The 22,204-nt window shown below is 34.8% G+C and overlaps 1 protein-coding gene across 2 annotated transcripts in view; it reads left to right on the forward strand.

Moving 5' to 3' along the window:
• The first annotated feature begins 9,251 nt into the window (after positions 1–9,251).
• Positions 9,252–22,204, forward strand: part of LOC122716554 (protein PFC0760c-like) — a 26,747-nt gene continuing 13,794 nt past the window's right edge. For both annotated transcript variants that reach the window (XM_043939749.1, XM_043939751.1), the window contains exons 1-2: positions 9,252–9,738; positions 11,888–12,014. In XM_043939749.1, the coding sequence (XP_043795684.1) occupies positions 9,552–9,738; positions 11,888–12,014 (314 nt within the window). In that variant the 5' untranslated portion in view covers positions 9,252–9,551. The remainder of the gene's footprint in view (positions 9,739–11,887; positions 12,015–22,204) is intronic.

Genomic DNA, 22,204 nt, shown 5'->3' on the forward strand with positions numbered 1-22,204 from the left:
CGCTCTGCTCGTTGCCTGTGTTTGCTTTCGAGTTTCGTGCGATTTTCATGATGGGAGAAACATGGTACGGATATCTGGCCGTGGCCAGATACGTGATCCGCGAGGAAGAGGAGGAGGGAGAGAGCTCGTAATGTTACAGAAATATCTTCTGGATACCGTCGCGTATCCAGAATGCATGTGAAAGCCAGCTTCGCCGTAAACGTCGATCAACGATATCGCATTGTTGTCGACGGAGCTCTTTCGGGCAGCCTTGAGAGAGCGGCCGTGGGACGATCGTTTCGCACGGTTGTTGGAGATTCTGAAAATATTTCCTCGGGCAACTGGGTTATTGGAAAGTAATTTCTTCGTGGAAGGAGATAAATGTAAAGTTTAGAAACTTTTGGAACGAGTCATTATCACCGCCCGATTTCGCAAAATGTCAATAAATTCGAGATTTTCTTCTTGAATTCGAGAATAGAAGTTGAGTTATATATTTGTGATTAAAGATTATTAAAATTGTAATACGAATAGAATATATTAAATGCTTGTTTCGCGGTTCCTCTTCCAAAATTTTTTCCCATCATTCAATACCGTGTTTAAAACAACACGAACTTCACTCTAGATTAATTTCTGAGAAATTAATCCCGAATAATTGAAACTTGCGCAATCGAAATTTTCTTAGATTTTAAATTTCTTAAATTTTCCTCTCGGAATTATTTCTTTTGTTAAACACGGCTCTCTTCATCCTTCATTGTCCTTGTTCCAATTTTTAACCTCAAACGTCGTCCCAAATCAGTTTTTAATGCCACGAAATTTTCTTATTTTTTCTTAAATAAAAAAAAATCATAATTCGTTTCGCAATTGATTTAAAAATAACGCAGTAGAATTATCCCCCATTATTCTTTCGAAAAATTTATCCTTGGTCCAATTTTTAATCCTAAACTATTAAATCAATTTTTAATGCTACGAAATTTAGATCGAAATTTTCTTATTCTTTCTTAAATAAAAAAAAATCATGATTCGTTTCATAATTGATTAAAAAATAACGTAGTAAAATTATCCCTCATTATTCTTTCGAAAAATTTATCCTTGTTCCAATTTTTAACCCCAAACGTCGTCCCAAATCAATTTTTAATGCTACGAAATTTAGATCGAAATTTTCTTATTCTTTCTTAAATAAAAAAAAATCATGATTCGTTTCGTAATTGATTTAAAAATAAGTAGAATTATCCTCCATTATTTTTTCGAAAAATTTATCCTTGTTCCAATTTTTAATCGGTAAACGTCATCCCAAATCAATTTTTAATGCTACGAAATTTAGATCGAAATTTTCTTATTCTTTCTTAAATAAAAAAAAAATCATAATTCGTTTCGTAATTGATTTAAAAATAAGTAGAATTATCCTCCATTATACTTTCGAAAAATTTATGTTCCAATTTTTAACCGGTAAACGTCGTTTCAGATCATGAATTTCTGGGAAACTAATCCCTAACACTCCGTCACTCCGTGAAACACGCAATCTCATCAGGGCGCAACAGGACAAAAGCCTCGATCGAGTTGGCAGTAATTATGAATCGGGCAACTGTCCACGAGTAGTACACAGATTCGAATCGTCTCCCCGGTGGCCGTGAAAACCGTGGTATATTCGGGGATGGAAGTTTGGGAATCGTGGTGGTCACTCGAGGGATGACGGGCGTCAATTATAGACGGTGGAACGATGGAACAACGTGCCTCGTGTTGGCGATCCCCGTCAATAACCGTAACCGTGACGAGGACGTTTCCATCTTTGCCGCTACATTGACAGCTCCGTGGGATTAGCCCTGGGTTGCTGCCTCGTTCCCCTCAAAATCCACCGATCGGATCGTTCCATCGCATCGAATATAAATCGCAAGGTAATACCTAGGTTGACCCTATTAGGCCTCGCAAATTCAACGATATATATATATACATGGAATTCGATCATCGAGTAAATTACGAAAAATTGCAAAAAATAAAGTGAAGTGAATTTCTTCTAAGAAATATAAATGATTGTAATAAAAATAAGTAAGTAATTTCACGTATATTCTCGATAATACGAAATTAATTTTGTGGATTTTTAATAGAAGGGATCAGAACGACGTAAAATTGTTTTTCTAAGAACAGCAGATTGTTGTGTACGTGGAAATTAGATTGTTGCACAATTCGTAACCTGATTAATCTTACGCGGCTCATCGAAGATCCCTACTTCTCCAAGATGAACTTGGAGAATAAAGAAATTTCGTTTTCAAACGAAAAAGAAAAAAGAGAAAAGCTTTGAATCAACGAGAATTTCTTTAACCCTTCAACCCTGTTTTCGAGCTTGGACTAATCACAAAAAATTCATAGAACTTTGTGAACTCTCAGAGAAAATAAAATAATAGAAATAAATCATTTTATATATATTCTTCGAACTTTGAGAAAATAAAATAATAGAAATAAATTATTTTAAAAATATTTTATTCTTCGAATTTATTATAAAAAAAAAAAAAAAATCAATATCGACTTCAATTTTTAACCAAGGGATAAACACGATTAACCCGATTTAATTCTAATTCGGATGCCGTAAAAAATTTTACAAGATTCGAATTTTACAAACGAAACGAATCTAAGCCGTAAATTCCGTGAGACGAGAAGACTGGATGAAAAAGTTGGAATTAAAAATTTAAAGTTAGATATCGTTCTATTTATACGGAGAGGAGAAATTTCACGGTAAATTAAACGCAATTTCGCGAGAAGAAAATTATCTTCGTTGGGGGGGAGGGGGGCCAAAAACTTTACAATGGTTTCCTTTATGTCCCTTTCTTATTTCCCCGTGTTCCGTTTGATCAAGAGGAGATCGATCGTTCAAACTACTCCCTCTTTTCCTTTTCCTTTTTCCTTTCTCTCTCTCTCTCTCTCTCTCTTCCCTTGTGTCGTCCCTTGTACTTTTAACGTTCTCTCTTCAAAAATATATATATATATATATATACACACGACATCTCCGGCTCTCTGTTTACCCGAGTTCTACAACCACCACTTGTTCCGGTTTCTACCATCGATTCGGTTCCACCACTGTGTTTGCCATTCCCAAGGGAGATGGAAGTTATCGTTAAGAAGCGAATGGATAATTGCCTACAACTTATAACTAAGTTTCCACGAGACATTAAGACCGCCTCGAGCTTGTGTTAAGCCCCGTAAAAATTTCGCGGGCGGAAACGGGAGACGGGATAATGGGGAAAATACGATCCAAAATACGGAGGAAGAGGGAAGTGGATCGAAGCGAAGTCAAAGAGAAGAAGAAATTGTGAAAAGATTGCGTAATAAGAAGAAGGGGTGATGCGGATGATTCTCTCTCCCCCACCCTCCCCCCTCTGTTGGAAAAACTTTTAATAAGTTCCACGGCTTGGTCGTGGAACGAGGAAGAAATTGTCGATGAATTTGTAAAGTGTCCGGAAACTTGGCGCAGAACAGAGAAGAACGTTTTGTTTAACTTCCTAAAGAAGGGAAATTTTTCAGATAAAATTTGAAATTTTCTATTTTTCTTTTTTTTTTTTTTTTTTTTTGACTCGATCGTCCATTGTGAATTTGTTTTGTTAGACGTATATGAAAGCTGGATTCTAATTCGTTAAATTATAGTGTATATTTTATCTCTCTCTCTCTCTCTTTCTCATGCGCGCTATTAGTGAAAGATTCGAAGAAATCTGTTGTTAAACTCGATTAGCGAGATTACAAGTTAGACGATTAGTCGAAAGATAGGGAGACCCTTTTCCTAATCGTCGAAGAGAAAATTGAAATAAACGAAAATAGTGGAATAGTACTCGTTCCAGTCCAACAAAACTGGAATATCACTTTGATCGAATACGTGGAGATTGAAGAAGAAAAAAAAAAATTTCCTCTCAGAGAGAGTTTTTTCGAAAATTTTGTTCGAGCAAATTTATTCGAGGACTTTCTCTCTCTCTCTCTCTCTCGAAGAAAGTGATTATTCGATCGAGTCCTCGTATCTCGAGATTCGATTAATTTTGCCAAGATGAGTTTCCAAAGAGAGAGTTACGTAGTTTCGAGAAAGGAATTCATTGTCCCAATTTGTGATGCCGGAATTCTGCGGTAAATAGCAACCCCTTAAAGGGTTTGATCGAAAACGTTGGGTTGGGACCATGTCTGGTAACTGGTGCAATATCGTAAACGTTTCGGCGGTGTCGATTAGAGAAATTCCTTGCAACGTTCCCGACTCGAACGAGAGAGAATAAAAATGAATAAAAATGAGAGAATAAAAATGAAGAAAAAAGTTTCAGGACTTGAAATTATTTAATCTCACATTTATTAACCAGAGACGGTATTCTTAATTTACTTTACCTTAACAAACTGTTATTCAATAAAACTCGAAAACGATAAATTTTAACCAAAGATTTGCAAATTACGATTCTTTTTATCATTTATCCTTCGTTATAACAATAATTCGTACAAGATTTTTGTTTAGTTAAACTCCATTACCGAGATCGATCGCATCGCATTTCGAATTCGTTCGCTGCCATTCAATTTTATGCAACGTCGAGCGCAGCAAATAATCACAGGAACACGAGCGCGTGCAACTTGATCAAAGCCACGGATAATTTTCCATGTTAATTACGCGACTGTTGCTCGGGGCTGTTTGACATTGTAACAACAGGAGCAGGAAATCACGCGTTGAATTATTGGATGAATCGAAACGAAACTCGCGCACCAATCGGTTAAAGACATTCTCCTGATGATATTCTTCCTCCAAGTGGAGCAAGTTTTTCCACGCGTGCGGAAGCGGCTACGTAGTCGCACCTGCTAAATCCAGAGGATGATCGGTCGAAGTAATTAACTCTAGCTAAACGTTTTAATCGAAATAACTTGTTTCTGTACCACGATTCGGAAAGTAAATTGTTCAACCATTCGAGAAACGACTCGTCGATCGATTGTCGACAGATTAGAGATCGAAAGGATGATATTTTAACTCCGTTAAAACTGTTAACGATATTATTAAGATGTATAAAAATGCTGGGAACGGTTATATAAAATATTTCTGTCATAAAAATCGCATAAATGAGTTTCAAGTAATTCGGTTAATAGGGGGAGGAATAAAATTGAAAATAAGAGAGGAGGACGGTGATCGTAAAAACTTAATTTTACAGGCTCTAAATCTTTGGTTTACTCGAGTTATTATTGTTTCGCATCTCGCGGTTCCTTTCGATAAGTCAAGCATTCGATTCGATGCTTCGTCGTAACTATAAATTCGCGAGTAAGAAACGATACTACGATTTTTAGCTCCTCCTCAATTTCAACCGGCTTATACTGTATCGAGAACGATTCGATCCTTAGGACGCGATTTAACGAACGAATCTATTTCCTGATACGAGCTCAACGGGATCAGAAAAAGAAAAGAGGAGGAGGAGGACAAGTTTGGTACGAATTAAATGGAATAATCGATCGACGAAAGTAAGATAAAATTAAGATTAATGATCGAAATCTGAAAAATCTAAAAAAAAGATTTTACACCTATTGATAGAAAAAAAACACGAGCCCATAAAAACTTAATGGAAGAATAAGATTAATGACCACGAGACATGGTCAACGAAGTAACCAATCGATTCGATTTCGAACGTTCGAAAATACAATTGGAATCTCTATATTCGTCACTCTATATTTCTCGAAGCGAGAAAATGTTTCGATCCTCGTCCAAAAATCTTCTTTTCCTTTCCGATAAAAATTCGGAAAAAAATATAATACTAAAAAAATTATATATAATAAATAATATATATAATATTATATTATTTATAATATATATATAATAAATAAGAAATAGAAATACTTCGATTTCACTCGTTTAAAATTTTAACTCACTCGAGACTGAGCTCATTTATTTTGATCACTCGTTTAATAATTAATAAGAAACACTATCGATATAGATGTTTCATCGATACGTAGCGTCACGTGGAAATAATTACAAAATGACGAGAACCGCTCTGTATCCGGTATCATCTTGTCCGCTCATAATTGGTCGTTGTAATTTTCATCAGACGTACACAATAATTGGCGTGGATCACGTTCGATAGAGACGTTTGTTCTCCATCGATCGTTTGTACCGACCGATGGCAATGTCGTTTCCTCGTCGTGGGAAGAAAAGAGGGAAGGAGGAGAAAAAAAGTGGCTCTTCCGCTCCTCGTTAATTAATTGCTCTCGAAAGGAGGACAACGATCCGTCGCCAGTTTGGAGGAGGACGATTTTCGCGGGAAAAGAACATTTCCTCTCTCCCTCGTTTTTTTCCTGGCGTGGAATTGACGGGTTGTATTCCGCGGTTATTTCCTGTCGATTAAACGGAACAATAGCCGGGAAATACGGGGATCGTATGCTGTTCCTCGTCGGCTCTTCCAAAACTCGGGATCCCCCAAAGCGAGATCCGGGTTAGGTTAGCACGGTTAAATTTTTCATCGAGCACGTTCTCTCCATAGGAGCGTGGGCGTGGGCATCGATACGACACGACTTTCCTCGAGAGCGAAATAACTTAACGACGGCGGAGAGACACGGGTAGAATGAGGTGGAAGGATGGAGAATGGGTGTTTGTTGTCCTGTTTCTGTGAAACAGAAGGAGAGGAAAAATGGAACGTCGGAGATAGAAATTGGATAGAGAGGAAAATGTTGCGTAAATTGTTGGGAAAATTCAACACTAAGTTGAAGGTAGGTATTCGTTTCTAAATATTTAAAATTGTGTTAAATGACCGAATTGGAATCTCGTTGCAACGCGATAAATCTAATTCGAGCGAAGATCGACCATTAAAATCGCTCGGTTAAATTTATCGTTCGTTCGAATCCTCATTAAGGTTTAAAGAATTGCATCCCGAAATATTCGAAGGGAGAAAGTGTGGAGAAATGGCTGACGGGTAAGAAGACTCGGCGTGAAAGAATGAACCATCGAGTCAAGAGACCGAACAAAGAATTCGCTGGCTACGCCCTAACAAAATTGTTCGCCCTTTCAACCTTCGGCTTTTCGCTACCTCTATCTCACAAAGGCATTATTCAAATGCGTTACTTCCATCGAAGTGGAATTTTTCTTACGGTGAAAATCGAAATCGAAAGATTCGTTAAATCTAATTCGTGCACCTTTGATAGGGAAATATTTTGAGAGAAAAAAGAATTCAATGCCCAGAGGGAGGATGTAATTTTAATTTAAATCTAAACGGCAATTTTCCTCTTGGTCGACCTCTTGGTCGAAACCAAATTTTCGAACACCATGAATTTGTCGAATATTATATTCTCTTTGTTCGGAAAATAATTTCGTTTTTTCACACGAGCGTCGCTAGTCGAACGTTTATCCAGCCAACTTCAGTCTAAACGTGCTGTTATTTATATATTTCGAGAGTTGGCATTTCGTGATTTATTTATAAGAAAAATTCGTTTGATTCTGTGCGTGATTGTGTTTTTCGTGCGTGATAACAAAGATGTAAGAGGAGCATTTTCGGCATATTTTACTTTTTTATTATCGAAAAGATAAGAATGCTGTTCAGACGAGAAAAAAGTTACGCGAAGTCTATAGAAAAAGTGTATCAACATGTATCGAAATTGGTTTTCAAAATTTCGTTCCGACAATTTCTACGTTCTAAAAGACAAAATAAAGGCACAGATCGAAGCAAACCGACGAATAACAACTCGAGAAATTGCTATGAGATCGAATTCGACTATTCGCGATCGCGTGAAACCAACTCGGTGTTTCATTGTCACGAAAAAAAACGAAATTACTTTCCGAACAACCGAATAATATTGGACAGGTTGCTCGTATTGTTTCTCAACATCGTAACGTCGATCGTTTCGTAGTGAAATATTCGTCCAATTATCATCTCCCATCGTTCTCCACCGACAACGTTCGCAAATCTTTGATAAACGACTGACTTGGCTATAAAAAATAATAAAAAAAGAGGGGGGAGAAAATTTACAGGAACATTATCGCGGGATATTGCACCAAGATATAATCTCAATCTCGCATCGAGATATTATTGCGCGCTATAAATCCAAATCGTGCAGAAGGAAATTTCGTAACAGAATTTTATATCAAGAACGAAAAACGTCGTTCGCTGTTTAAATTTTCTTATCGAGATAGTGCTATGGCGTAAATTAAAGATATCCAAATCTGTACGTTGATGACTCACTGGAGCAAAGATCGTGTTAGATCTTAAAGTTCGGGAAATTTATTTCTAAGGACGATGGAGAAAAATCAAATCGAATAATTTTTTAAATTTTTCGCTGTGTGGATACAAGAGATGGAATGAAAAATTCATTTTTTCAAGGAGGGAAAGAGGAATAAATGAATGGAAGGTTCGTGTTAGATGGTCGGAAATAGAATTAAAAAAAAGAAAAAAAAAAGGAAAAAAAAATCCAGCATGTAGACGACTTACAAGGATTAACGCCGGTGCGTGACACGACGCTGTATCGGTTTTCTGTCCTTTTCGCGGTGGCCGTGTGCTCGTAACGGTGGCGCATATTTCATAACGAGAACAAGCTCGAGGACGTCGACCCGACGCAGAAAAATAAGAATGGCGCAGTCATTAGCGTGAAACATAGAAGATCATTTCCGTCCGCGTTCCATCCCGCGTTCGCAAATGGGATATCGTGATAATGAGTTCGTCCTCCTCGCCCACTCCCTTCAAATATTTTCAATTTTATAATCACGCCTGATATTCTTTCTTTGCGATCATAAAAAGAGAGATCGCTGTTTGTTCATTTGTTCTCTCTCTTTGGCGCGAAGAATGTACGAGGAAAATTATCACTTTCTTTTCGTGATCTACAGAGACACTTGTGTAGAAGAACAAAAAGCCTTATTATATTCTATCTAATTATCTACCATACACGAATAACGTAATATTAATAAAACGTTCAAGATTGGTAATGTAAAAAAAATGAATTTATGCTAATCCAACTTTGAAATAAATGGAAGAGATGAGAAAGGAAATTTTCTTATCCGATCGGAATATTTTAATCACGGAATACGTGCATACGCGATAAGAATATACAATAATGGAAATTACTTCGGATTACTTTCGCGATATTCGCGAAAAGATATTCGTTCCGTACGAAGGTATAATTGGCGTAAAATCGCCGAGCGCTCGGCTGGAATGGTCGTTCGCAACTGAACGTTGATCCATCGAACTCGCGTTTGCCTCTTTCTAATCGATTGCTCGCGTCGATTGGCTCGAGCGCTTGTGCCCAACTTCAAGGCGAATCGATCCCCTGCGACACCGCGTTCGATCGTATTCTAGAAGAATATGTCAATCGGATTGGAAAATCAACGATTATTCTCGAGTTTCCATTATAACGCGTATTTGCTGTTTCACGAATTTGACACGACGTGTGTGAGTAAAGACGATACGTACGAATCTAGGCTAATATTGCCTCGTTGAATTTTAACCTGTGAAACCTGTGAACGCCGTACAATTTTCCGAGAGAAGGAATAAGTTTTCTTTTTAAACTTAGGAAAGAACGTTTTCTCGGTTTAATAGTCGGTGTCTGTTCGTACTGGATCAGGCTGAAGTGGTGACTTAATTAAAGTAATTACTGAAAGGATGGACTCGCGGCAACGATATCTCGAGGAACAATTGCAACGAAGGGAATCGGAAGCCTCGGAATTGCGTCGGAATCTTCACGAACTGAGCGGCAAGTTTTTCCAGCTCGAGCGAGCTTTCGAAATCAACTTGCAATCGCAGGCTCGCCAAGAAGTTGAGTTCAATCGTATGAAAGTTGAATACGAAGGTGAGTTTTAATAAATTTTACTCTCGTAAAAAGTGGGAAAAAAGTTCAATTCACCTCTTTAACTCTGGCGTGTTGTATCGTTATAATTTAAAAAAATTGATCGTCGAAATTAAACTCGAGTATTGTAAAGCTTACGTACGAAACATAATGATAAAGTAAAAGTAAATTAATACTTGATTATTGATAATTATTCGTGAATCTCCAATTTCCAACGATGTCCAAGTCAATTTCCAATTCGATTGAATCGCGCAACTCAATTTCAATCATTAGCGATGAGATCGTAGCGTTGAGATCGATTACGATGTCGGTGAAGTTGCAGGATCTAATTATAGTAAGGATTATTAAGATATTAGATAGATAGGTAAAATGGATAGAGCTTTGATCATCGTGTTTCAAAGTACGGTATTTGATTTCAAATATATGATTAAAATTTTCAGACTTAAAGTTACATAACTAGATTGCGGATTTTTATGCAAATTTCATTAAAGCACATTCAGAAAATGTACGGAGAAAAAGTACGGCATTGAAATCACTTCTTGTTTTATCTCTCGATATCTCGATTAGTTGTTAAGATATAAGAATTCAAAATCTCCATGGTGTCTAATTTATAAATAGATTCGGTGATTTACATTTTTTTTTGAAAATACTAAAATCTTTCCATATCGCATATATTTTTCATTTATCTGAAATTTGGAACAAGGATGGAAATGGTAAAAAATTAAAAATTACTCTTCTCTTTACACGATGATATCTCGGGAACCGAAAGTTGTATCGAAATAAATGAAAAAGCGTTTTAAAAAGCAAAATCTCTTCTTTTTAACGATCGTTCATTCGTTGACCGGAAATTAATATCTTCGAAATTATAGCGGTTCAAAGTTTCTTCTAATTTTAATAGGATTTAATTCTATTCAAGATATATATTTAAAAATTATCTTTTCTTTTCACGATGATATCTCGGAAGTCGTAACGACATGAACGAAAAAGCTTTTTAAAGCGTTTTAAGAAAAGTTTCCATGCTTCTAACGGTCTTTCACTCATATACCGGAAGTTATTATCTTCGAAATTACAGCAATTCAAAGTTTCGCTAATTTTAATACGTTTTTAATCTAGTTTTCTCAGAGAATTTTAGTAGATATTTTTTAATTGTCAATTACAAAAAGACAATTTAAAAGATATCTTTTGAAAAATCACTCCTTTAAACTACGTTCATTTGTTTTAAACTGTTTTATCTACAATTGAATATCCTCATGTCGCTTATATGAAACATGCAAAATATACGCAATATTAAAAGTATTTGAATTTTTCATTTACGAATATTGAATTTTTTATGCTCGATCAAGGAATCTCTTGTTTGACGAACATTTTTCATTGAAAGTGATAGCGGATAATTTGTAAAATAAAATTTATGAACGAAATGAAATTTTATTCCTTGAAGAGACGATATAAAAGTCTTCGCACGATTTCAACCGAGGCAAAATATTCCCCTCATCTTCCCATTATCCTTTTCACATTGTTAGCATAAAGTGAATAATGGAGGACACATGGGAAATACGTATCAAGTGGCGTTAAAGAACATTCCGGAAATTCTACATAGCTCGTTAACACTAAATAGAACAGTCGAATTCTATGAAGCATAATCAAATTGATTCGATCGAATTATTCTCCGCAAAGGATGCGTTCTTCGAAAATTTATGAAATTCAATCCGATTCGTCCGTTCGTCGTGTACTCACTTTGAACGTATTTGATATTTCGATATAACCAAAAAAAAAATGACTTTTTACTACATATGACATTTCTTTCCAAATCTCATTTAAATCCTCCTTAAATTATGCAAAACAAGAACTTTCCTTTTTTGCGTTCCTTTTAAAGCCCCTTATAAATTTTATTAAAAGAAAAATTGAATCGAGGATATAATGTAGGATAGGATATTGAGTGGGCACATCTTTGGATTAAAATTACAAATTAAATTATTGAATATAAATTTCGAATATATCACGAAATGCACAAGATATTAACGAGATGCGATTTAATTTTTAAGTTTTCATGAAAAATTTGTAATTTGGACTGGAAAGAAACCGCGTAGCATGTGAAATGAATAAACCACGTTGAAATGAAAACGATGAGAAACTAACGGTGATTTTCTTTTAGAGCTTCGGAAGCTTAACGTCGAGACTGCACAAGCGAGAACAAAACTGAGCTCGATATTAATGAATACGACAACCGAGAGAGATCATTGGAAAAATGCTTTCCTGCAGCAAAGAGGAGATATTAAAAGGTACGTTGCATTCAATCAAGCTTCGCTAATTCCTCTTTCTCTCTTACACGCGTTCCCTTTCCCCCCCCCCCCTCCCCCCAGATGTATCGTAAAAATACCGGTCGAACATTTCGCGAATATTAATCAACCGTGAAAAAATATTTACTTTTTTTTTTTTTAGGACAAAAAGTTTCGAATCAAATCAAAGGAGAAACATATTCACAAAATTTTTTGCATTTTAATCGACGTGTACGGTTATATAATTCAATTTAATTTACCACGTCCACATACAATGTTATATGTCGAGGCGAACAGGGAAGGGATCGAGTGAAAAATTCCCAACTCATTGTCTCATTTGATCTCGGCAACTTAACCATCCACGATATCTAATCCTCGAAATTTCTCAGTTTCTCGCTCCTCGTCGTCGCCGGAATTCCAATCTCAATTTTCATTGTCTGACGCGCGTAGTCACGACGCGCCAAAGATTCATCGAGTCTATCTCTTCTTCCCTGAATCAACGTCGCAATTCCGTGGACGCCTGCCGCGTGGAAGACGAATTTCAAAGTTGCACAAGAGTATAAGATTAATTAACATTCGCTGCATACGCCCCCCCCCCTCATGTTACGCTCGATCCGTAACCCCCCCCCCCCATTAATCTCGATTACCCGATGAAACGAACATTTTCTATTCGAGAATGGAGAGAGAGAGAGAGAGAGAGTGAGAGGGAAAAGAAAAGGCGCATTTCAAATGAAACCGGACGAACGAGGCATTGGCATTCGATCGATAGAGAATTCATGAAGGAATCCAATTGCGGGCTTGATGAATATAGGCAGAGAGATTCGCGCGATATATCGACGTGAAAAATGAACTGGGGGCTCTCAGGGTTTACACTTTCTCGTTCATCGGTGCTAAAATTTAAAAGCGCCAAACTCGATTTCGTTTGTTCGCTCGTTCATTCTATACGGGCGTGCACAATTCTGTACCTACAATTTTTTGTATTCATCGTAAATATAAAAAAAAAAAAAAAACAAATATATGAGCATAATGAGGAGGATGGAAAAATGTTCGATGTTCGATGTTTTATTCGAATATGGGTAGAATAGAATGGAAGAAGAAAAAGAAACTATTCTACTCTCTTTGTCTATCTTTCGTTAAAAGAAAGAATATATATATCGTTGCGTACATAGAAAATGCGTGTTACAAAAATTTGGTGAACGTTTCGAATCGGGTAAAATTTTTTTTTTAAAACGACTGCTTATAAATTTGGTACAAATAATACTTACGAATTTTAAACGGACAGATTTATTATCACTCTCCTGGGATTTTCCAATACCATTCGACGATGATGTTTTATTCATTCGAGGCACCAAAGTTTGAATATCAATAGAATCGTTCGTGTAAAAAGTAAATCTACGTGCATTCCTTGATGGAACGACGCGTTACGCGTTTACGGATCGCAACGGATCAGCCATCGATGCGATTATGGAAATTTAATAGCTTATTTACTTCGCGTAGATACACGTTGAACCATGATTAAATCGTTATCAACGGATTATTATACGGCTCTCTACGGTACAACCTCGATGAAATTGGATTTGTTTTCTAAATTCACTGTGTAATTAGAATTTGCGCGAATAATGCGAGTCGCGTGTATTGTTGGCCAAATTATATTGTTTATGAACAACTATTAATTAATTCTCCGATTGTTTTTTTTTCTTTTTTTTTTTACCATAAATTTAATACAAAAATTCATATTTTTTGCAACAGATGATTTTCAAGTTCTCGTGCATAAAGCATTCAAAATTTTTTTATGCTTATTTTTTCGAGATAATTAATGCCTTTGTTGGAAAAAAAGAAAAAATCCAAGCAAATCACTCGCCATTGATCCTTCAGCTCGACACGAATTTTCTCCTCACTTTAAATCCATCTTATTTATTCGTCGTCCCAGCGAAACCATTCGTCCACTAACCAAGTATCGTTTTCTCTAATTAGGAAAGGTGTCTGGTTACTTCTTTTTCAGCCTCGTCTTAGGAATCCTCTGCCTTTTTTCCCAGAGCCACTCATGAGAGTTGACGGTCAATTAACAACAATTAATTAATTAATTAACAACAATTTCGCCTTGGCTGTTCCACCTGGAAAATCGAAACGAATCCATTCGAAATTTCTTAATTAACGAGCTCGCTTATTTCGAACGCTTTAATCCTCGAAAGAATGCGCTGTGTCGAATTTACATTTCGACGATGGCCACGTATCCAATTTACAACATTATTTGTCGAGAAAGAACGACACGAAAGCTCTCCTCCTTTTGTCGCCTATTTTTTCTCTTTTGATTGATTTACGCCACTGCCATGCTCGAATATCGGCAAATAAATAGGGTTATCGTATTCGGGTTGCGCCAATCCCTGTGTAAATTGTTGTCAATTATCGACCAAATTCGAAGAGTTATGCGACCGATCGTTGACAAGAATAACGCACGTGTCGAAGATTTTCATGGCTGTTGAAATCCTCCCTTGGATCGAGTTATAATATATTTTATCCATAATATATTTTATTCTGAGAAGGATGGATTGAAAGAAGTAAAAAAAAAAAAATGATAACAAGTATAGTAAATTATGATTAGTTTCTCAAAGTCAAATTCGAATTAATCGGGGTAAAAGGATGCATTTGAATATTAATGAGTATTGTATTTCAAAGTCAGAGTTATTGTTGTTCTTATATATGCTCACGTATGCTAACGTGAGGCATGCGATTTGCATACTAACGGTGATCAGTGAGGCACTTCGAGCATAACGAGACCTCTAATATCCTAATGCACGTTATGACTATGTATAACTTATGTTCGTTAGCTTCACGTGACTTATTAACATAATGATCTACTATATTTAAACTACGAAATATGATCGATAAATATTTATTTTAATAGCGATTTCAATAGTATTTTCGTTAAAGCGTAGCTTATTAATAAATTTTTGAGCGACGAGAAATGCGATTCGTTTGAAAGCCTTTAATAATAAACGAGAAAGATGTTTCACGAAGAGCTGCGATTGTGGAAAGATGGAATAGCACTTTACAAATAATACTGACAAAGGTAAAGAGAAAGTAAATTACGAAAACTTTTTGTCTTCGTCCGATAGACTTCCTTTTATTACTTTAATATTATTTATTTTTATTCATAATCGATCAAATTTCTCGATCTATATATCTTGAAACTGATAGAAAAAAATAGTATTGCAGTTAAAACATGGAATATAATTCAATTTTCAATCTGTTTCGTATTAATTTTTCTAATTTCCAATAATCTTCAAATTTTTTGAAAATTTACTATAATAACTTTTTAACTTAATCCCACGTAGTCACACCACGTACATATAGGTCGGATATTTCACACTAATGGCAAAAAACCATTTAAAGGTATTGCTTACGTTTTAAGCTTTCAACCACGATACTAAAAACCTTAGAAATACCTTAATATTGCAAGTAATAGCTATAATCTGGACAAAATATGATTCCATTAAAGGTGCCCAAACCATGCATTACTATATTTCAACGTCAAATATCAATAAGTTCGCATTTAAGATCAATTTATGCTCCAACATATTAGATTCGATCTAAAAACTAAAAAAAAAAAAAAAAAAAAATAAAATTGATTTAAGATATATTTTAAATAACTAATTGAATTGTGTAACCTCGAAATCTAGTTATTAACGTTTTTAACCGTGCCCGATTATTGCCGAAGTGAAATACGGAACGATACGAAAGTATATCTGATCCGATCTCTTCCGAAGTTTTACGATCCATGCCGAAGTTCGAATTGCCGAGTTACAGAGCGATCATTCACGTGCATTTGTGTTTAAAAGCAAACAAATCGAATGAAAGAATGACGATAAGCTCCTGAATTAGTCACATTTACAAACACTACTGCAATAATGGATTACTGTAAAACGAAATTCTCGGTTGGATTAAGTAGAAAGATAAATTAACTTCTATTTGCCATTGAATTTTTCTTAAGTGGCCGTAATAGCGAATTCGAGGACAAATCGTGAGAATTCAGAACCTATTCCAAATCCTTAAATCGTGACAAATGGCGAATATATACATGAACGTGTGATCATTAAAAATAATTTATCTTTCTGTTCTAGCTCCATTTTAACATTATCGATTTATGTAGGATGTAATGAATTTTCTGTATAACAAGTGCAACTCATCCTCGATTAGATATCGATTATTTCTTATCAAGAATTGAATATCGGTAATTTATGTTTCCCACAAGACACATCATCATATGATTACATTATTTTCCTGTCTCTATCTCTTGACTTTCGGGGAAGAGACTTTGATCGTAATTCCGAAATTTATTTAATCGCATTTAATTCGTGATTATACGACTGATAATAATAATAATTAAGAATAATTTAAATAGAGAATAAAAATCAAATATTAGAGAGAATTTATAATATCAAACAGGCTTGGCTATAATCTAAATCGAAATCAAAATGATTCCTCGACTTTTCTCCGCGACGAGGGTAAGATAATAAATCATTTTAACGAGGGATAATTCTTCGCGTGAAATCCGTATGGATTAAAGTTTGATAAAGAGCGCAAAGATCCTTCGAAATAGATATATATTACTGAACCGTGTTGCGCCTTCGAAAATTTCTTTTATGCCATTAATCGCGCGATAGCTAGACGAGTGAAAATACAATATCGTTCGAAATAGAACGATAAAATACAAAAAAAAAAAAAAAAAGAAAGAAAACGATAAATCGCTCGCTTCGTGTTTTACACGTGGAAAAGGAGGTCACCGTTTTTATTCGCGACTCGATATCCTTTCGACGTCGCGGAATTAATACGTTGTATAAACTCTCTCTGCAACTAATCGCGATACTTTTCGAGCCAATTTCCGATAAAAGAACTTGTTGTCTGTCGAATCTGCACACGATCAATGATCAATTATCGATTTATCTATCGTCAAATATTATAAACGATGCTTGTTAAGATTATTATTGATAATATGGCGGTCTCAAAAAGATTGAGGATACATATGATATTACCATGAATATTTTCCACTTCTGCACTCGATTATAATAGTTGTCAATACATTATAAGATAATATTATTGATCGCTTATACGAGTCTCTCCATTGTTAAATTCTATCGACAGTGTATTAACATTAATATATTTTATATATTTAGCGTACAGATGAATTCTATCTACTTGTGAAGATGCATAAATTCTCGGAAGAACTCTTTGCTACATTATTACGTCGAAATTTCGCAGTGAATCAAAATAACTGTGTGTAATTAAACCGATTTCGAGGTTAATTGGTGGATCTTTTTAATTTTCGAGGATCGACGGTTTTAATAATCGTGCTTCAAACTCCTCGTTCTCATTTCCATCCGAGATTAATATTTTCGTTGATTATTATGATCCGATGAGTCACGAGCCGCCATGCAAATTCACTTATTTCACTATTAAAAAAAAAAGAAAAAAGTAATTGAAATTCGACGAGGAAGATTTATAGAATCTTTGGCGACGATTGAAGTTTTAAAAACAAGCTTGTAATCTGCCTCCCTCGATTTCCTCGCCACCTTTCCACTTTCTTCGCCAGTTTTTTTATTTCTCAAACTTTCCTCTTCGTCCCACGCTCGTTTTCCGCCTTGTCTCCTCGGATACGGGAAAAAATTCGGGGGAATTTTACGATGTTGCCGCTTTTATACCTTATATCTGAATAACACCAGTAATAACGGTATAAAAAATTTATACCAATAGTATACCTCTTTACGATCTAATAATCTACTAAATTCTTCTCTCTACTTTCTTTTACGTGAATCTAGAATTTTATACGAGAAGAATTATTAAGCGCGCTTTTGTGTGTGTGTGTGTGTGTGTGTGTGTGTGTGTGTGTGTGTGTGTGTGTGTGTGTGTGTGTGTATCTTCTCTATCGACTGTAAACTTTAATCTTTTGCGCTCTTTAATTTTTTTTTTTTTTTTTTAGCAACAACTCCTTAATTAATTTACATTTAAAAGAATCTAAGAAGAGGATTTCAATAAAATATCGTGTAAAGTATTACAAAGTATTTGAAAGAAAAAAAAAACATTTTTAAATTATTTTGAAAGTCTCGTAGCTCGACATTGAGGAGTTGGTGTAAGAAATGCGATGTGTGACATAGAAGTCCTAAGTGTTAACTCGTCTCGAAATATCTTGGCATACGAAGTTAACGATTTCGATTTTCGATTCGATTGAGCTCGAATAACCTCTCGAGTCAAATAATTCGATTCGGTTTTACGTGTCAGGAAAAGCTAGGAAGGAGGATTTGTATTGTTGTTCCATTCGTCTCGGTCGATATAAATTAATCCAATCCGCGTGAAAACTTTCGTGGAAACTTTATTGGAAATTTGTTCCCGATATATATATATTTTTTTTTTTTATAAGATTTGGGAAATGGAATGTAGCGACGAGAAGGGGTTAGAATTTCGAATACCGATTGAGTTGTGGGAATAATAGAATCGAAAGAATTATATGACGATAGATATCTCGATACGAACATTTCTGAAGTGACTGGATTTTCATTTTTTTCATAGTTAAAGAAAAATGTGAAAAACGTATTGCTCAGATCGGTCGTCATCATTTTTTTTTTTTGTGACTATTCTTTTAAAACTGACGATTGTCACTTCTTGCATCCAACGATGTAATTATATGTAACAATGATCGATGTTAATCAGATTTTTCGTTGGTCGATTGATTCAATTTCTTCGTTCAACGATACCCATCCGCTATTACTAGTCGCTTCGCATTCGCGCGTTAAATCGATCGCTTTTGAAAATTAATCGCTAAGCAAATCAATGAACGAATGAGAAACCCAGAGGATTAATTAAACAAAGCGCAACATCCGTGCGTAAATTTACTCGTTAGTCGAATAATTATTCGCATAGTCTGAATAATCGATATCCATTGATTGAACAAAATTTCACTTATTTCACCGATCAGAAATTCACTGCCGAAATTCAATGCCGGATTCACGCTATATCGCTAATCAACAACGCGATACGTTCATTTTTCCGATATCTAAACCCTAATTCCGTTTCTACAATCGATATTGTGGCATTGAAACGTGGTATAATTCACTTGGCTTATTCGTATTTGTGTTAATAATATCGAGTAAAATTTGATCACAAAATTTGATCACAAAATTTGATCACCATCCAAGTGGATCCGCAATTACTCGAATTTTTGACAATCAATGAGAATCGCTGTACGAAAGGCATGAAATTTACTTTCAATTTGAATTTATCGCGAAAAATGTTCGCCGTTTATTCTTTTGATAAATATTAGCTTGAAGGATCCAAAGATGGATATATATATATATATATATATATCCGTTTCTTATAAGCGAGAAGCATAAAATTTTATCGAAAGATATATATTTAAAAGAATTAAGTGGTGCGCTTTATTGACAGATATTTTTGTCAAGTGGAAAAAAATACGACGCGTTTGATAAAATGGTAAAGAGAATTTCAAATAAATTTCCATCGTTTCGATGAATTCAATTATTTTATTTTTCATTATTCTAGATAATAAATTGGAAATATAGACATGTAAAGTTATTTAAAAAAAATTATATTGCGTCAATGTACAATAAATATAATTATCATAAATTTTTATATAAATAGAAAACATCATTGAAATAAAAAAAGGATTTAAAAATATTCAAAAATCGGAAATCAAAGAAAAGATGTAGAACCAAAAAAAAAAGAAAATGACAGAAGATAAAAAAATATGATCCCCAAAAAAACTAAAAAAGAAAAAAGCTCTAAAATACTATTGATCAATACTACTGATGATTACAAAAAATTCCCAGTGCCAAGATAAAAAGTCAACGACACGTGTAAAATTAGGAATCTATATTTACTACTATATTTACTCACAATTTCAAATTAACACTTCAAATTCAACATCTTCGTTAAATCTCGACAAATTTAATTTTAATTCTCGGCACACGCGCGACAGACACGAGATTATTGTTCTCGTTAAAATCAAATAATCAACTGCGAAATTTTTATTCTATTTCTCTCTTCATCCCCTTTATTGATAGAAACATCTCGACTCGTGTCGCGCAAGTGGAAATGATTATGTTCCTCGATGCAACGTCACGAGTTTCGTGTAACGATAAATCCAGTGTCACACGGAATCGGACATTTATCGCATTCGAGGAGCAACAACGACAACACTATCGCGTGTTCATAGATCGTCATCGATCACTCGGTGAAAATCATATTCGACTTCTCGTATATTCCGACAGCGTGTTGCAATTTCCACGTTTATATACACGTATGTAGATATCAGAGTTTCAAAAAATCGAGAGAATAATTTAGTTAGTTATATATAGCTTGGTCCAACCGGTATATCGTTTTCTTCATAAATGAAAAATCACATTTGTTTCAAGTAACATTTGTTCGAATTACCTTTTTTTTGAACTAACGAAAAGGTATAAAAAAATTGTATCTCGAAGAAAGGAGCATTATATACGAGTTTTTGAATATATAAATATATATATATATATATATACAAAAAAAGGAATAATAGAGTGGAATAAAAAATTTGTTTCGTTTTATCTCTTCACATCTGTTTAATTTATAAATCGTGGAAATTGCGAGTGGCGGCAAATTATCTGATGCGACATTATTTCAATCATTTTAATTATTCGTAGATAATTATACGAAGTGAATGGGGTAATTATCGAATCGAAACTCTCGTCTCGTTGAATCTCTTTCCACGTTTGACCCGATACGATTAGGATCATTGATTATTATCGGTAAAATCGATTTTTATTCTCGAGCAAATAAATTGATAAAATAACAGTCGTTTACACGGATTATACACGGTCGAGTAGGTTTGTCGAACGATCTTACGCATTAAATAAATCGCGTGATTAACAAGAGAGTCGAACAATTTTATCGAGTGTTATCCGATGTTGAGCAAACAAATCGTTAAAACAATCGGAAAATCAAGTGAAAATGCGTTTAATGTAAGAGGGAGGGAGGGGGGGCTTATTTTAGACGCGTGCGTATTTTTTTATCAAATCGGATCGATATCGAAAATAATTAAAAAATTAACCGTGACGAATTAAATTTATCGCAAAATTCGTGTTTACATTCCTCTCTGTAAAATAATTCTACAGATGCTGCAATTTATAAAATTCAAATGTATAACGTAACTGTGTAATAAATTTTTCTTTCGAGTAACAAAAAAAAAAAAAAAAAAAAGCGAGAAGATTGACAAAAATGAATTCGTGGAAAAAATCGTGAAAGAAGAAATTTTGTTGAAATTACAATATCCTTGTTCCACCACGTCAGTCCCGCGCAATGTACACCTCCAATTATGAAATTATATTCGTTCGAGGCAATAATCGCGTTTTGCGAATGATGGAGATAAAATTTGATCCCTCTTTGCGCGAAAATTCATCGAAATGTATATAGTGTACGTGAAGTATACGAATGAGATGAGCAAACTGAATAGTTCATCGCGCGATCTCGCTTCGAGCACTTTACGCTTTCTGTCTCGAGTTTGCTCGTTCATCGATCTAATATTCATAGCATTGAAAATAATTTCAATTGTCCTACGAATGCTACGCGCACGAGCCATTTAATATTTGAAGAGAGATTAGATGGCCAATCGAACAAACTGTTGGTAAAATTATAGAATTACTATGATTGAATGAAATGAAATTAGAGATACGGAATATTTTTTTTTTTTTTTATTTTTACGTATGACGGTTCAAAAATGGATCCTCTTGCAACGTCTTCAAACTCTTCAGGGATGGATTATATAGGACAACAAAGCATCGTTACTAATACTTTCAAAGTAACGAGAAAAATAAAATATTTTCAACGCTTCGAGCTTTTTGTTTTTAAAAGATTCTGATAATTAACAATTCTTCAACTGGACTTTAATTTTTCTTCTAGAATAATTTTACTGTTCCAGTGAAAAGGTTAATTACATCATTAGTATCATTCCAGATACCAATGGAATGTTTTTTCCTCGATATCTTACTCTAATTCTATATATCACAATTTATCACAAAAATAAAATAAAGTAAAGTAAAATAAATTCTTGAAAATCGCGTTATCGAAGCAATGGAAAAGAATTTTTCTTTAACATTGTCCGAATATTGTTAGAAGATAAACTCGTTCTCGCCTCGTTCGTGGCGGAA

Source organism: Apis laboriosa, unplaced genomic scaffold (genome assembly GCF_014066325.1).
Source record: "Apis laboriosa isolate Shangri-la unplaced genomic scaffold, ASM1406632v1 scaffold47_cov149, whole genome shotgun sequence".
NCBI lineage: Eukaryota > Metazoa > Arthropoda > Insecta > Hymenoptera > Apidae > Apis > Apis laboriosa.